The sequence below is a fragment of the Bombina bombina genome, chromosome 3 (assembly GCF_027579735.1).
Source record: "Bombina bombina isolate aBomBom1 chromosome 3, aBomBom1.pri, whole genome shotgun sequence".
Classification (NCBI taxonomy): domain Eukaryota; kingdom Metazoa; phylum Chordata; class Amphibia; order Anura; family Bombinatoridae; genus Bombina; species Bombina bombina.
Window position 1 is genome coordinate 902,574,327 of NC_069501.1, and position 18,948 is coordinate 902,593,274.

Below are 18,948 nucleotides of genomic sequence, written 5' to 3' on the forward strand. Positions count from 1 at the left end.
GTCAGTATTTTTAGCTGCACAGAAAAGCACTAAAATAGGCCCTTCCCACTCATATTGCAACAGTGGAAAGCTTCAGGAAACTGTCTCTAGGCAGAAATCAAACCAGCCATGTGGAAAAAAAACTAGGCCCCAATAAGTTTTGTCACCAAACATATATAAAAACGATTAACATGCCAGCAAACGTTTTATATTACATTTTTATAAGAGTATGCATCTCTATTAATAAGCCTGATACCAGTAGCTATCACTGCATTTAAGGCTTTACTTACATTAATCCGGTATAAGCAGCATTTTCTAGCAAATTCCATCCCTAGAAAAATATTAACTGCACATACCTTATTGCAGGAAAACCTGCACGCCATTCCCTCTCTGAAGTTACCTCACTCCTCAGAATATGTGAGAACAGCCATGGATCTTAGTTACTTCTGCTAAGATCATAGAAAATGCAGGCAGATTCTTCTTCTAAATACTGCCTGAGATAAACAGCAGACTCCGGTACCATTTAAAAATAACAAACTTTTGATTGAAGAAATAAACTAAGTATAAAACACCACTCTCCTCTTACGACCTCCATCTTTGTTGAGGGTTGCAAGAGAATGACTGGATATGGCAGTTAGGGGAGGAGCTATATAGCAGCTCTGCTGTGGGTGATCCTCTTGCAACTTCCTGTTGGGAAGGAGAATATCCCATAAGTAATGGATGATCCGTGGACTGGATACACTTAACAAGAGAAACTGACCACATCTCAACCATCAAACAACATCTTAAAGACTCTACCACCAGCTACACGGCGCAATGGTGCCGAGAACTACAAAGAATCAACGCAGTAACCTCACAGGAAGACTGCTCCCTCAGATGAACAATAGCCCTGATAAGTATACATAGCTAATCTTGCTGCATTTGCCTGTATGTTTTTTACAAAGCTGCTATAGTTCAGAATTTTTACAATGTGACCTAATTCTATCCCAATATCTTAACAGTAATACTTGTCATAAGGTTACATTAGATTTGATAAAGTTGGTTATTTAGAAAAGTTCAATTTCCCTTTTCTCTTTACTGATGTATGCCTAACAAAGCTTATAATAACAGCCAGAGACTAAAATAAGAGGCCTAATAATGTGTCCTTGTTTTGTTTTGGTTTGTTTGTGAAATACGTCAACCATCTGATAGCGGCCACACAAACTTATCAGAAATAGATAATGTATGGGATAACTGAATATACTTAATACACGTAATCACCCAGGGCTAGCTATACTTATTCCTCTCACGTTTGGCCTATATTAGGAAGAGCGCTATTAGTTTATTCAGTTCAGTTTATTTTGTTTATTTCAATTATTCATTACAACACCTTTGTTTACAATGTTACCTTATTGTATGTTATGCTATTATTACGTTATAACCTTGGAAGGTACATTTGCGCCTCCATTTAAATGTTACAAACTCGAGTACTACACCAACATATGCCTTACTAGGCTAAAGAAAAAACTTGGTCCGAAGTTGCTAAAACAGTAAATCCATTTATTTCAAATGTTCCATATAAGAAGGAGACAATATACACACAAAACAAAAGGTGTAAGCAGGGTCAGACCGACCCTGATTACACTTTTTGTTTTGTGTGTATATTGTCTCCTTCTTATATGGAACATTTGAAATAGATTTACTGTTTTAGCAACTTCGGACCAAGTTTTTTCTTTAGCCTACTTGTTATTGTGAACCGGGAGGAGTTCACTAAATAGGTCCCAGTTGTTTTGAGCGGCAGTACGAGGAAGTACGTGAATCGTCCACAGGAAGTGTGCATTGGAAAAGCCGAGTTCTGTTTGACGAAGCAGCGTCCGCGAGTGTGGAAGTGTACTGGAGCGGGATGAAGTTTAACTCACCGTGACGGGTAAGACCTCTCGCTAGTGTAAAGAAGACAGAGACAGAGGCATCCGGTCCGGAGAAGTGCGGTGAGTGTTCTTTACATGCTCTATGTGTGTGCTATGACCCAATGATCCACTGAAGCTGCTAAAGTCGTATGGCTATATGCTGTTGATGCTGGTCATAAATTGATCACCTGATATTATGGACTGGTTAATTTAAATCTCTCTTTAGCGATTTTTGGCAGTGTATGGAGTATAGCTATCCTTTGTTGATATTCCTTACTAACCAGTTAAAGATTACACCTTTACCCAACACTCATGCCACGATCACACAGTAATACCACACCGCACTTAACCCTCTTGACACAAAATGTTAAGGGATTTAACTCACCGCAAAAACGATCTAAAGCCTTATCAGACCTAGTGAAACGTAAAGTAGATATACTTTTTCTACAGGAAACACATTCCAAAAGCCATAAAGAACCTAAATACTTCGGGAAAACTTTTATTACCCATTTTCATAGCTCAGGCCCAAGTTCCCCCAAGAACTTATAAAAAAAATATTTACCCTTTACAATAGCCCACACGCCAAAATAAGACTGAATGATTCCACATCAACCCCATTCCAAATAACCAACGGGACAAGACAGGGTTGCCCCATCTCACCCTTATTATTTGTCATTGCGATGGAAGTCTTAGCCTCAAAAATTAGAAATAATAATAATATTCACGGATTTAACATTGGTTCAAACACTTATAAGATCACGCTTTACGCGGACGACATATTTCTGACCCTTACAAAACCTGAGAAATCACTCCCCACATTGATGCATACCCTACAAACATACGCAATCTACTCTAACTTTAAAACAAATGTCACAAAATCTGAATTACCATTACATTACATTCACCAAACACCAGATGCTTTAAAAAATATTCAGCAACAATTCAGCTTTCAAATACAACCTAAAGCCATCAAGTATTTGGGAGTTTATGTCTCACCATATATAGGATATATACTCTCTCTGAACTACACAACTCTTAAAAACACAATTCGAGTAACTCTCTCATCTCCTGGAACTCAAAACCACTTTCATGGCTAGGAAAAATCGACGCTGTCAAAATGGTTATTCTTCCTAAAATATGATACTTCCTACAAACTCTCCCAGTACCCCCTTCCAGACCACTTGATATTCTCACTACAAAAATCTATAAATTGCTTTATCTGGTCACACAAACGGCCACGCATTGCTACCAACACTCTGTACCGACCTAAAGAACTTGGTGGAGTGGGAGTCCCTAGCCTCTTAAATTATAGGCAGGCAGACTTCCTGACTAGAGTAGTAGATTGGTGCAAACAGGCACCAAATAAAGAATGGGTGGCTCTGGAGCAAACACTGTCCGATACCCACCAATTGAGCGGCAATTGCTGGATTCACGCAACCCACCGTAAACTTCTAGGTACAACGCCTGGGTTAGTAAAAGAAACCTTTAAACAGTGGGATAAACTAATTAAGAAATACCCCTCACTTTCCTCTACATACTCACCCCTGACACCAATAGGGAAAAACTCCACATTTTCAACACTTCTAATCTCCACTCTCCACATGCAATCCATCACCTCCATACAAACCTCACATCCACACTATCTGCTGTATAAAGATGGGGAAATACAACCTCAACATACTGTCTGCAACATACTAGGAGAGAAATTTCAAAACTGGTACACCTATGCGCAACTCACTCACTATTTGTCCACTCACCCTTTTAAATCTCAGTTGAGAAGACCACTTACAAATTTTGAGACATTATGCTTCAATACCCACCCTCACAAAGGCATCCTATCGCTAACATACAAAATATTATTAAACACATTTCATCCCCCACTTCCCACATATGTGACTAAATGAGAATTAGAATTTGACACCACCCTTGACAAATCTGAATGGTATATAATTTTTAAACAAATGACTAAAGCTTCCTCATCCATCTCGATAACGGAGATGAATTTCAAATTATTAAACAGATGGTACTACACACCTGCCAGATTACATCATTTATTTCCATGCACGCCCGCCACGTGTTGGAGGGGCTGCCCAGACATAGCAAATTTTAAGCACATATGGTGGACCTGCCCAATAGTACAATCTTTCTGGCTCTCTCTCAAACTGGAGATAGAAAAAGCAATAAACACGACTCTTCCCATGACACCTTGGATTTTCCTTTTCAATAAATTTCCGAAAATCACATGCAAACTAAAGCACACACTCCTTACCATCATGATCAATACAGCAAAAAAACTAATTCCATTAAACTGGAAAAAGGCTAACTTACCTGCACCTAATGCATGGAAAACCAATGTAACACACTACATTCACTTGGAAAAATATCACTACTTACACACTAGAAGAATACCACAATATACTCTTCCTATGGGAAGAATACTTAAACAGCTCAGAGTAGTATACCTTGGTTCATATCTTACAGACCAGTATCATCTTCTACAATACCACTTTTCCAATACATTCTCAATCGGGGTTCATCATTCCCCAACATTTCATATATACCAACATAACAAATACACGATGAGCTGAGTTAAGAAGATCTTTAATCTAATTCAATAACGATGCTATTGTTAATACTGTTGTTTATGCTAATAATGATATCAAGATGGGTTTCCCTGATTGGCGTGGCAGTAATAATGATAATAATTTGGTATTTTTATTGGACATATGCTTGGAACCTGTGAACTAACCCACCACAATTTATCGACTTGAGTAAAAATTATTGTATAGATATACTACTGTAATCACGATCACTGTTAATTGAAATCAAAAATAGTTTTTTCTATGTGCTTGAAGTTGTACACTTTATAATTTCTTCAATAAAAGTTTTAAAAGCAAAAATAAATAAATATATATATATATATATATATAAGCTAAAAGGTCACTATACATGTAATACAAATTTCGCTTTTTTCCTCATTAAGTGTCCATGTGGGTTGGGGTATGTTGGTGAGACCACCCGCAAGGTCCGTGAGTGGATAAACCAACATAAAAGTAACATTAGAATAGGGGACCTGGAGGCATCAGTCTCAAATCATTTCATTTCAGCAGGTCATCAAATAAACCCAAGGAGGGGCGGTGACAGAGTTAAAATCTTACAATGGAGAGAGTTATACTGGATACATGAGCTAGGGACCATGACCCCAGGTGGGATGAATAGAGAAATGGACTGGAATGTGTGCCTTTGAAATGTTACTATAATATATGCAATAGACAGGTGATAATATTGTGAATCCACTAGGTGGAGCTGTTACTGTATTACTATGTTGGCTTAAATAAATACTTTATTTTACAAGATATGACGAGTACACGGATTTCATCCTTACTTGTGGGATTTAACCTCCTGCTAGCAGGAAGTGGGAAAGAGCACCACAGCAGAGCTGTATATATATAGCACCTCCCTTCCCCTCCCCCTCCAGTCATTCTCTTTGCCTGTGTTAGTGATAGGAAGAGGTAAAGTGAGGTGTTAGTTTTAGATTCTTCAATCAAGAAGTTTTTTATTTTAAAATGGTGCCAGTGAGTACTATTTTCCTCAGGGAGAAATCGTCAGTCTATTACTTCCCAAGAGGAGTGGAGACATCTTATTTGTCTGCCCTGATGTTGATGATCTTAGCAAATGTTATCTAAGATCCATGCTGGTTCCCACAGAGCAGTTGAAGGTAGTGTAAAGAAACATCTTCAGTGTGGAGAACCCTGTCATGCTACAAGCAGCATTGAGGTATGTTTAGTCATTTGTTTCTGGGGAGACTTGATACATCAGAACAGGCTGACATTATTCCCTATCTGGGGAGGGTAAATCAGTATACACTACATGTATAGTAATGGTGTACCTGGAATTCTCTTTATATTAACTACTAAATGTGTTGAATATCACTTATGATAATCGTTTAGTATGGGCTGAACGCTGGGAGATGCGGTTGCTGGCTAAAAACGTCATACATTTTTTCTGACCTAAGGGTGTATAGTTTTTTTTTGTTGTCAGGCAGTGAGGCTTGATATTGGGACATGCTTGTGTAAGAGGGGCACATGGCTTTATGTTTTAATAAAGATTACATGTTTGGGGTTTGCTCCGGTGGGGCCTAACTTGTTTAGCCATTTGAAGGGTCTTCAGTGTTAATTTCGTCGACTAAAACTAGACTAAAATGACTATAAAACTAAAGAAATTCTGATGACTAAAATACGACTAAAACTAAAATGACATTTTAGTCAAAAGACTATGACTAAAACTAAATCACAATGACATTTTAGTCAAAAGACTATGACTAAAACTAAATCAAAATTTGCTGACAAAAACATTTTATGCAAGGTGTTATAATCAATCCATATCCAATTACTGCTCTTTTGTAAAATTTACGAAACTTAATTTTATTAAATTTTAAGATAAATAAAGACATGTTATATACCACAACAGTAAATCTCTATTGCATGTTCAAACCTTAATGCCATAAATAAAAACAGGTTAACAAACCTTTACTCCAGGAGTATATAATGAGTTTGGAATTTCTAGAGCAGTGCTAATATCGTTGCCGAAAATTTTTCAAATCTGTGAACAATCAATTGATTCTTCCTATAGAAATAAGCATAACCCACGAGTATGGGTTTAAGTTATGCTGTGTCTGTGCTAGCTGCAGAAACTTTTTGCTGTGTTGAGTTACTTGATTCTTGTTTTAATTATTAACAGAGAACTGTTAAAGTTTTTATACTGGGTAATATGTTCAATACAGCCAATACAGTTTACAGTTTTGTTTTTTTATATTTTAAAGTTGCACGTCTGTTTATGAAACTTGGTTTTATTTAATTTTAAGTTTAATAAAGATGTTACATATCACAACGGCTAAATTTGTGTCTGTATTGCATGTTTAAACCTTAATACCATAAATATTAACAGGTGTTATGTTTACTCCTGGAGTATATAATCCGTTTGCAAATTATAGAGAAATGCTTAAATAATGCATTACACTTTAACTAAACCCCTTAGATTTTAGTCGACTAAAATCTACTGGAGATTTAGTCGACTAAAATCTACTGGAGATTCAGTCGACTAAAACTAGACTAAAACTAAAACAATTCAGATGACTAAAAGACGACTAAAACGGCATTTTAGTCAAAAGACTAAAACTAAGACTAAATTGAAATTTGCCGTCAAAATTAACACTGGTCTTCAAAGCTTCTCAAGTAGCAGCAGTGTATTCCGGGGGCAGGTAGGCGCCACAGCAGAGCTGTGGCGAGGTGCAGGGACCTGAAGAAATAAGGTTTTTTGACATAACTGTTATATTGTTTTATATTGCTTTTTCACACCTAAGCAAGCCAGTGCAATATTATTAGAATATTTTGGGCACATTAAAACAATTTTTATTGCCACAAATGCTGTTTTAAAGATAACAGAAAAATTGTTGCGCTTTTATTATTTAAAGGCGCAGTACACTTTTAATGTAAAGTTTTTTTGTGTATGTTTTTTGCCTTAAGAGGTCCATAAATAAAGCTAAGAACGACTATTATTTCTATTGCTAGTCTGTTTAACAAGTCTGAACTTGAGGAAATCACTTGTTCTATGTGTTTAGATGCCATTGTGGAACCCCCTCATGTACTGAAAGGACCTTACAATGTAAAACTCAAATTTTTTTTAAGGCTAAGGATGATTCTCAGTCTGAGGAGAATCAGGGTATGCCGCCAAATTCTCCCCAAGCGTCACAACCTTTAACGCCCACACAAGCAACGCCGGGTTCTTCAACCGCGTCTAATTCATTTACTCTGCAGGATATGGATGCAGTTATGTCAACTACCCTTACAGAGGTATTATCTAAGTTACCAGTGTTACAGGGCAAACGTAGCAGGACAGCAGTCAATGTGAATACTGAGTCCTCTGATGCTTTGTTGGCTATTTCTGATGTACCCTCACAGGGATCTGATTTGGGGGTCAGGGAGCTTCTGTCTGAGGGGGAACTTTCCGATTTGGGACGTGTTTTGCCTCAGACGGACTTGGATGTTATGTCCTTTAGATTTAAGCTTGAACACCTCCACCTGTTACTTCGGGAGGTTTTAGCGACTCTGGATGACTGTGACTCTATTGTGGTGCCACCAGAGAAATTGTGTAAGATGGACAAATACTTAGAGGTACCTGCTTACACAGATGTTTTTCCGGTTCCTAAGAGAATTTCGTAGATTATTAAGAGGGAATGGGACAGACCAGGTATCCCGTTCTCCCCTTCTCCTAATTTTAAGAAAATGTATCCCATATCTGACGCTGTTCGGGACTCTTGGAAAACAGTTCCTAAGGAGGTGGGAGCTATTTCTACCCTGGCTAAGCGTACAACTATTCCTATTGAGGACAGTTGTGCTTTCAAAGAACCTATGGATAAGAAATTGGAGGGTCTTCTAAAGAAACTGTTTATTCATCAGGGTTTTCTTTTACAACCGACGGCCTGCATTGTACCAGTTACCACTGCGGCGGCCTTCTGGTTTGATGCATTAGAAGAGTCTCTCAAGACTGAGATTCCTTTGGAGGATATTTTTGATAGAATTAAGGCTCTTAAGCTGGCTAATTCTTTTATATATACAAAGCCACTGAAGAGGATGATCGAGACTGAAGGTTTCGACAAACTGAAAGTAATTTCATTTGTCTGTTAGAGACAGAGTCATGGACACTGAATCTATCTGGAAACCTAAAAAGGTGACCCATGTCTGAGGAATCAAGGAACATTCCGGTAAATTGATCCTCCAACCATGTCTTTGAAGAAACAACACTAGTTGATTCGTTTGAGATTCGGCAGAATGTAAAGAGTATCTCAGAAACTGATAGTGGTTTGGATGAATCGGAATATGAAGATATAATCCTGTAAGTCTATCGTGGATATATAATGACCTTGCTGAACAAAAGGCAGAATAGTCCTTATAGTTACCATTTTGAAAGTTGGCACTCTTACAAAACGATTCAAAATTTTTAGATCCAGAACTGGCCTGAATGAATTTTCTTTCTTTGGGACAATGAATAGATTTGAATAAAACCCCAGACCCTATTCCTGAAATGGAACTGGTATGATTACCCCTGAAAGCTCCAGATCTGAAACACACTTCAGAAAAGCCTGAGCCTTCACTGGATTTGCTGGGATGTGTGAGAGAAAAAAATCTTCTCACAGGAGGTCTTTCTCTGAATCCTATTTAATACTCTTGAGATATAATACTCTGAATCCACTAATTTTGGACAGAATCTGACCAAATGTCTTGGAAAAATTTAAATCTGCCCCCCACTAGCTGAGCTGAAATGAGGGCGGCACCTTCATGCAGACTTGGGGGCTGGCTTTGGTTTCTTAAAGGACTTGGATTTATTCCAACTTGAAGAAGGTTTCCAATTGGAACCAGATTATTTTGGGGAAGGATTGGCTTTCTGTTCCTTATTCTGTCGAAAAGAACGAAAACGATTAGAAGCTTCAGATTTTACCCTTAGATCTTTTATCCTGAGGCAAAAAAACTCCCTTCCCCCCAGTGACAGTTGAAATAAACGAATCCAACTGAGAACCAAATAAATTGTTACCTTGGAAAGAGATAGTAATCTAGACTTAGATACCATGTCAGCATTCCAATATTTAAGCCACAAAGCTCTTCTAGCTAAAATAGCTAAAGACATAGATTTAACAGCAATTTTGATGATATCAAAAATATCACAACAGATAAAATGATTAGCATGTTGAAGCAAGCAAACAATGCTAGACAAATCAGAATCTGTTTCCTGTTGCGCTAAGCTTTCCAACCAAAAAGTTGATGCAGCTGCCACATTAGCCATAGATATAGCAGGCCTAAGAATATAGCCAGAAATAAAAATAAGCTTTCCTTAGATACGATTCAAATTTCGTATCTAAAGGATCCTTAAAAGAAGTACTATCTTCCATAGGAATAGTAGTACGTTTGGCAAGAGTAGAAATAGCCCCATCAACTTTGGGGATTTTTTCCCAAAACTCCAATCTAGCTGCTGGCAAAGGATACAACTTATTAAACCTAGAAGAAGGAATAAAAGAAGTACCAGGCCTAATCCATTCCTTATAAATTATATCAGAAATAGCATCAGGAACAGGAAAAACCTCTGGAATAAACACAGGAGGTTTGTAAACAAAATTTAAACGTTTACTAATTTTAATATCAAGAGGACTAGGTTCCTCAGTATCCAAAGTAACCAACACTTCTTTTAATAATTTACAAATATACTCCATCTTAAAGAGATAAGTAGATTTGTCAGTGTCAATATCCGAGGTAGGATCTTCTGAATCAGATAGATCCTCATCAGTGGAGGATAATTCAGTATGTTGTCGGTCATTTGAAATTTCATCAATCTTATGCAAAGTTTTAAAAGACCTTTTAAGTTTATTAGAAGGCGGAATAGCAGACAAAGCCTTCTGAATCGCATCAGCAATAAAATCTTTAATATTCACAGGGATATCATGTACATCAGATGATGAAGGAACAACAGGCATTGTACTAGTACTGATAGATACATTCTCTGCATGCAAAAGCTTGTCATGACAACTGTTACATACTACAACTGGAGATATAATCTCCACAAACTTACAACAGATATACTTAGCTTTGGTAGAGCCGTTAGCAGGCAGCAGGATTCCAACAGTGGTTTCTGAGACAGAATCAGATTGAGACAGCTTGCAAACGTAAGAGAAAAAAACAACATATAAAGCAAAATTATCAATTTCCTTATATGGCAGTTTCAAGAACGGGAAAAAAATGCAAACAGCATAGCCCTCTGAGAATAAAAAAAAGGCAAGAGGCATATAGGAAGTGGGGTTTAAATAATTAAAATATTTGGCGCCAAATATGACGCACAACGCAAAATGAAATTTTTTGGCGCTAAAAACATCCAGAAATGACGCAACTCGCATCATGGCAGACACAACCTTGTGCAAGGAAACCTGGCGTCAACTAAGACGCCGAAAATGACGAATTTGCGTCACCGAACATACCTTCGCGCCAAAAAATTATTGCGCTAAGAATGACGCAATAAATATCAGCATGTTGCAACCTCGCGAGCCTAATTTTGCCCGCGAAAATGAATGAAAAAGTAGTCAATTTGAAGAAAAGACTATACCCCAGGTAAGAAAAAATAATTTCCTAAATTTGTTTCCCAATTTGAAACTGATAGTTTGCAAAAGGAAATATACATAAACCTGACTTGTGGCAAATATAAATACAATACATATATTTAAAACTTTATATTAATACATAAAGTGCCAAACCATATCTGAGAGTGTCTTAAGTAATGAAAACATACTTACTGAAAGACACCCATCCACATATAGCAGATAGCCAAACCAGTACTGAAACAGTATCAGTAGAGGTAATGGAATATGAGAGTATATCGTCGATCTGAAAAGGGAGGTAGGAGATTAATCTCTACTACCGATAACAGAGAACCTTTGAAAAGATTTCCCGTGAGGAAAACCATAAAATCAATAAGTGATACTCTCTTCACATCCCTCTGACAAACACTGTCCTCTGAGAGGAATTGGGTTTCAAAATGCTGAGAAGCGCATATCACAGAAGAAAATCAAGCACAAACTTACATCACCACCTCCATAGGGAGGCAAAGTTTGTAAAACTGAATTCTGGGTGTGGTGAGGGGTGTATTTTATAGGCATTTTGAGGTTTGGGAAACTTTGCCCCTCCTGGTAGGATTGTATATCCCATACGTCACTAGCTCATGGACTCTTGCCAATTACATGAAAGAAATGAAGCTCTGCTAAAGGTTACCACTATGAGCAGAGTTTTGGACTTCAGTTAATCATGTGAGTAGAATGGTTTCAACCAATAGGATACATTTATTTTAATAGTAAAAAAATAAAAAAGTTGAACCCTTTGAAGCCCTGAATATTGATACTTTTCTGACTCCTAGGATACTGAGGGTTACCTAGGAATAATTAAAAGATTATAAAGCTACTGCTGGCCTGTCAAACATTCAATAACCTATACCAGTTGCAGGCAATGTTTCAAAACTCAGTAAATACAAAGTTATATTGGTTTAATTATAACTGGCAGGATATAATCATACATGCATTGTTGTGAAGATTTGGCCTGCTGTGGACCGTAAAGGAATGAGGTTACATATCCGTGAAAAAGGTAAATAATATGCTACACCATTATTCAGCACAGAGCACAATTATCTACTAAGCATTACAATTTTTGTGAGCTTAATAGAAGACTTAAAATAGATTTACAATTAACTGCCAATAAAATGAATATCTGTGTTGACTTAACACACACCAGTGGCTCTATATAAAGGGATTAGAAGTTCCTTTCAATAATAAAAGGTGAAACTTTTTTCATATATACCTGTTTTCCCGTTCATACATCTCTTTCGATGCTCCACGAAGCTGCTCAATTTCATGGTTTGTCTTAAGTTTTATTTGTTCTAGTTCATCCCGGAGTTTGTTCTCATACTCTGTTTTATAATGATCCCTTCAAAAGGTGAAATGTTATTAATTTTCAGTTAGGCTTAACAAAAAAAAACATACATACGTCAGTATTCAACAGATAAGCTAGATATTATAGTTTTATATATGTAATTAGTCAAAAACATCTATCCTAAATATTACTTACAAGATTTTGATTAGATATGTAACAAACACACATTTGGTATTAAAAGGTACATGGCTATGACTTAAACACGTATGTATCATGCATTGAAAAAAACATAATTTATGCTTACCTGATAAATTTATTTCTCTTGTGATGTATCGAGTCCATGGATTAATCCTTACTTGTGGGATATTCTCCTCCCCTACAGGAAGTGGCAGAGAGAGCACCCACAGCAGAGCTGCCTATATAGCTCCCCCCTTAGCTCCACCCCCCAGTCATTCGACCGAAGGCTAGGAAGAAAAAGGAGAAACTATAGGGTGCAGTGGTGACTAAAATAAAAATATATATATATGCCTGTCTTAATAAACAGGGCGGGCCGTGGACTCGATACATCACAAGAGAAATAAATTTATCAGGTAAGCATAAATTATGTTTTCTCTTGTAAGATGTATCGAGTCCACGGATTAATCCTTACTTGTGGGATACCAATACCAAAGCTTTAGGACACGGATGAAGGGAGGGACAAGACAGGGACCTTAAACGGAAGGCACCACTGCTTGTAGAACCTTTCTCCACAAGTAAGGATTAATCGAGTCCACGGATTAATCCTTACTTGTGGGATATTCTCCTTCCCTACAGGAAGTGGCAGAGAGAGCACCCACAGCAGAGCTGCCTATATAGCTCCCCCCTTAGCTCCACCCCCCAGTCATTCGACCGAAGGCTAGGAAGAAAAAGGAGAAACTATAGGGTGCATTGGTGACTAAAATAAAAATATATATATATATGCCTGTCTTAATAAACAGGGCGGGCCGTGGACTCGATACATCACAAGAGAAATAAATTTATCAGGTAAGCATAAATTATGTTTTCTCTTGTAAGATGTATCGAGTCCACGAATTAATCCTTACTTGTGGGATACCAATACCAAAGCTTTAGGACACGGATGAAGGGAGGGACAAGACAGGGACCTTAAACGGAAGGCACCACTGCTTGTAGAACCTTTCTCCAAAAAATAGCCTCCGAAGAAGCAAAAGTATCAAATTTGGAAAATTTGGAAAAAGTATGAAACGAAGACCAAGTGGCCGCATTACAAATCTGTTTAACAGAAGCCTCATTTTTAAAAGCCATGTAGAAGCCACAGCTCTAGTAGAATGAGCAGTAATTCTTTCAGAAGACTGTTGGCCAGCAGTCTCATAAGCCAAACGGATGATGCTTTTCAGCAAAAAGGAAAGAGAGGTAGCCGTAGCCTTCTGACCTCTCCGCTTACCAGAATAAACAACAAACAATGAAGATGTTTGACGGAAATCTTTAGTTGCTTGTAAGTAGAACTTTAAAGCACAAACCACATCAAGATTGTGCAACAGACGTTCCTTCTTTGAAGAAGGATTAGGACACAGTGAAGGAACAACAATCTCTTGATTGATATTCTTATAAGAAACAACCTTAGGAAGAAACCCAGGTTTGGTACGCAAAACCACCTTATCTGCATGAAAAATAAGATAAGGGGAATCACACTGTAAAGCATATAGCTCAGAAACTCTTCGAGCCGAAGAGATAGCTACTAAAAACAAAACTTTCCAAGATAGAAGCTTAAAATCCATGGAATGCATAGGTTCAAACGGAACCCCTTGAAGAACTTTAAGAACTAAATTTAGGCTCCATGCCGGAGCAACAGGTTTAAATACAGGCTTGATTCTGACCAAAGCCTGACTAAATGCTTGAACGTCTGGGACATCTGCCAGACGTTTGTGTAGAAGAATAGACAAAGCAGATATTTGTCCTTATAAGGAACTAGCTGATAATCCCTTCTCCAAACCTTCTTGGAGAAAAGACAATATTCTAGGTATCTTAATCTTACTCCACGAGTAACCTTTGGATTCACACCATAAAGATATTTGTGCCATATCTTATGATAGATCTTCCTGGTGACAGGCTTTCTAGCCTGAATCAGGGTATCAATGACCGACTCAGAGAAACCACGCTTTGATAGAATCGTTCAATCTCCAAGCAGTCAGACGCAGAGAAATTAGATTTGGATGCGTGAACAGACCTTGGATTAGAAGGTCCTGCCTCATTGGCAGAGTCCATGGTAGAACCGAGGACATGTTCACTAGGTCTGCATACCAAGTCCTGCATGGCCACGCAGGTGCTATCAGAATCACCAAAGCTCTCTCCTGCTTTATTCTGGCAACCAGACGTAGAAGGAGAGGAAATACATAGGCCAGATTGAAGGACCAAGGCACTGCTAGAGCATCTATCAGTACCGCCTTGGGATCCCCGGGACCTGGACCCGTAACGAGAAAGTTTGGCATTCTGACGGGACGCCATCAGATCCAATTCTGGTGTGTCCCATAGCTGAATCAGCTGGGCAAATACCTCCGGATGGAGTTCCCACTCCCCCAGATGAAAAGTCCGCCTCCCAGTTCTCTACTCCTGGGATGCGGATTGCTGAGAGATGGCAAGAGTGATCCTCTGCCCATCGGATTATTTTGGTTACCTCTATCATCGCTAGAGAACTCCTTGTTCCTCCTTGATGATTGATATAAGCTACAGTCGTGATGTTGTCTGACTGAAACCTGATGAATTTGGCCGCAGCAAGCTGAGGCCACGCCTGAAGCGCATTGAATATTGCTCTCAGTTCTAGAATATTTATCGGGAGAAGAGATTCCTCCCGAGACCATAAGCCCTGTGCTTTCAGGGAGTTCCAGACTGCATCCCAGCCTAGCAGGCTGGTATCTGTCGTTACAATGAGCCACTCTGGCCTGCGGAAACACATTCCCTGAGACAGGTGGTCCTGAGACAACCACCAGAGAAGAGAATCTCTGGTCTCCTGGTCCAGATGCAGTTGAGGAGACAAATCTGCATAATCCCCATTCCACTGTTTGAGCATGCATAGATGTAGTGGTCTGAGGTGTAGGCGTGCAAAAGGAACTATGTCCATTGCCGCTACCATGAGTCCGATTACCTCCATATACTGAGCCACTGATGGCCGAGGAATGGAATGAATAGCTCGGCAAGTGGTTAAGAGCTTTGATTTTCTGACCGTCATCAGAAATATTTTCATTTCTACCGAGTCTATCAGAGTCCCTAGGAAGGAAACTCTTATAAGAGGGAAGAGAGAACTCTTTTTTATGTTCACCGTCCACCTGTGAGATCTCAGAAAAGCCAACACAATATCCGTGTGAGACTTGGATAGCTGGAAAGTTGACGCCTGAAATAAGATGTCTATATAAGGCGCCACTGCTATGCCCCGTGGTCGTAGAACCGCCAGAAGGGACCCTAGCACCCTTGTGAAAATTCTGTGAATAGGGATGTGTAGATACGCATCCTTTAAGTCCACGGTGGTCATATATTGACCCTCCTGGATCAGAGGTAGAATAGACCGAATAGTCTCCATCTTGAATGATGGAACTTTGAGGAACTTGTTTAAAATGTTGAGATCCAAGATTGATTTGAAAGTTCCCTCATTTTTGGAAACCACAAACAGGTTTGAGTAAAAACCTAGCCCCTGTTCCTCATTTGGGACTGGGCGGATCACCCCCATGGTATGTAGGTCTTCTACACAGCGTAAGAACGAGAAATGTGAAAAGTCCCCATTGGAAGAGAGCCTTTGAATTCCAGAAAATATCCCTGGGACACAATTTCTAAAACCCAGGGATCGTGAACATCTCTTGCCCAAGCCTGAGCGAAGAGAGAGAGTCTGCCCCCTACTAGATCTGATCCTGGATCAGGGGCTACCCCTTCATGCTGTCTTAGAGGCAGCTGCAGGCTTCTTGGCCTGTTTACCCTTGTTCCAAGCCTGGTTAGGTCTCCAGACTGACTTGGATTGGGCAAAATTCCCCTCTTGCTTTGTAGCAGAGGACGCTGAAGCGGGACCACTCTTGAAGTTCCAAAAGGAACGAAAATTATTTTGTTTGGTCCTCATCTTATTTGATCTATCTTGAGGGAGGGCATGACCTTTCCCTCCAGTGATGTCTGAAATAATCTCTTTCAGTTCAGGCCCGAATAGGGTCTTTCCTTTGAAAGGGATGTTCAAAAGTTTAGTTTTAGATGAAACATCAGCAGACCAGGATTTAAGCCATAATGCCCTGCGTGCTAAAATGGCAAAACCTGAATTCTTTGCCGCTAATTTAGCCAGTTGAAAAGCGGCATCTGTAATAAAAGAATTAGCCAATTTAAGGGCCTTAATTCTGTCCAAAATTTCTTCTAATGGAGTCTCCATCTGAAGAGCCTCTTCTAGAGTCTCAAACCAGAAAGCAGCTGCAGTAGTTGCAGGAACAATGCACGCAACAGGTTGAAGAAGAAAACCTTGATGAACAAAAATTTTCTTCAGGAGACCCTCTAATTTTTTATCCACAGGATCTTTGAAAGCACAACTGACTTCAATAGGTATAGTTGTACGCTTAGACAGAGTAGAAATAGCTCCCTCCACCTTAGGAACTGTCTGCCACGAGTCCCACATGGTGTCAGATATGGGAAACATTTTCTTAAAAACAGGAGGGGAAATTAACGGAATACCTGGTCTATCCAACTCCTTAGCAATAATATTCACAATCCTCTTAGGGACTGGAAAAAAACACCAGTGTAAAGAGGAACCTCTAAGTATTTATCCATCTTACACAATTTCTCTGGGACCACTTTAGGGTCACAATCATCTAGAGCCGCTAATACCTCCCTGAGCAATAAGCGGAGGTGTTCAAGCTTAAATTTAAAGGCCGTCATATCAGAATCTGTCTGAGGAAGCATCTTTCCTGAATCAGAAATTTCTCCCTCAGATAACAAATCCCTCACCCCTACCTCAGAGCATTGTGAGGGCATATCAGATACGGCTACTAAAGCGTCAGACTGCTCAGCATTTTTCCTTAACCCAGAGCTGTCCTGCTTTCCTTGAAAACCAGGCAGTCAGGATAAAACCTCTGTGAGGGTTGTATTCATAACTATGGCCATGTCTTGTAAAATAAATGAATTTGACGCACTAGAGGTACTTGGCGTCACTTGTGCGGGCGTTACTGGTTGTGACACTTGGGGAGAGCTAGATAATAAACCCTCATTTACTTCTGACTGAGAATCATCTATTGCTCTATTTTTAAGTGCTAATATATGTTCTTTATAGTTTATGTACATATCAGTACAATTGGGACACATTCTAAGAGGGGGTACCACAATGGCTTCCAAACATATTGAACAAGGATTTTCCTTGGTGTCAGACATGTTAAACAGGCTAGTAATGTAACAAGCAAGCTTGGAAAACACTGTAATCAAAGTAAATAACACTTAGAAATAAAACGGTACTGTGCCTTTAAGAGAAAAAAAGCTGCCCAAATTCTGCAAAACAGTGTAAAAAAGCAGTAAACATAACAAAATGTTTACAGTAGTATCATATAGCCTTAGTAACTTTGCACAGCTATGCAAATAAACAATTAACCCCTTAATGGCAAAACCGGATTGAAAAAACATCAAAACCAGTAAAAAAGACTTTCAGCACTTTGCCACAGTCCTGCTGTGGCTCCTACCTGCCCTTTAGAACAATTTGTGGGGAAAAAAACTTATATGACAGCCCTCAAACACGGCAGGAACCTCTGGAGCAGTTAGAAGTCTCAGAGGAAAAGAAACTGCACAACTGAGGCACGAAAATAGGCCCCTCCCACCTCACTCAATGTTTTGAGGCCTAACAGACAAACACTAGAGTGTCTCTAAATTAACCATGTGGGTTAGAAAACTCAAAAACAAGCCACAATGACCCCTTTAGTCCATTCAAAAAAACGTTATAATTGCATCATTCACTGAATAAACAAAAATGTTTTTACCAAACAGTGTCACCAGTAACTAATGAGCCCTTCATGCAAGCTGAAATTCATATCAAAGTGTCTGAATACAGTTTACCCTTCCCTCATGGGGATATTGCCAGCCTTTTCTAGAAATAACACAGTCTGTCTAGAACAAAATAGACTGAACATACCTTAATGCAGTTTAGCCTGCAAACTGTTCCCCCAACTGAAGTTTTCCTGTACTCTTCAGCCCTTGTGAGAACAGTAGTGGATCTTAGTTACAAAATGCTAAGATCATCATCCTCCTTGCAGAAATCTCCATCCCTTTTCTGCCAGAGAGTAAATAGTACACACCGGTACCAATTAAAAATAACAAACTTTTGCTTGAGAAAATAAAAACCTAACATTTTTGTCACCACACTCCTCTTTGCCCTTCCTAGCAGTTAAGCAGGCAGATAGAATGACTGGGGGGTGGAGCTAAGGGGGGAGCTATATAGGCAGCTCTGCTGTGGGTGCTCTCTCTGCCACTTCCTGTAGGGGAGGAGAATATCTCACAAGTAAGGATTAATCCGTGGACTCGATACATCTTACAAGAGAAAAGTACATTAAAAACACCAACAACGGAATGGTTATTTAGTCTGAAAAAACAACAATTGTATCCAGTCTAGCGAGAATGTTTGT

General features: G+C 39.0%; 1 protein-coding gene across 1 annotated transcript in view; it reads right to left on the minus strand.

Annotated features, from left to right (window-relative positions):
• The window catches only part of PIBF1 (progesterone immunomodulatory binding factor 1), a 608,261-nt gene that overhangs the window by 433,362 nt on the left and 155,951 nt on the right, over nt 1-18,948 (minus strand). The window contains exon 9 of the mRNA XM_053707928.1: nt 12,254-12,379. Within this exon, the coding sequence (XP_053563903.1) occupies nt 12,254-12,379 (126 nt within the window). The remainder of the gene's footprint in view (nt 1-12,253; nt 12,380-18,948) is intronic.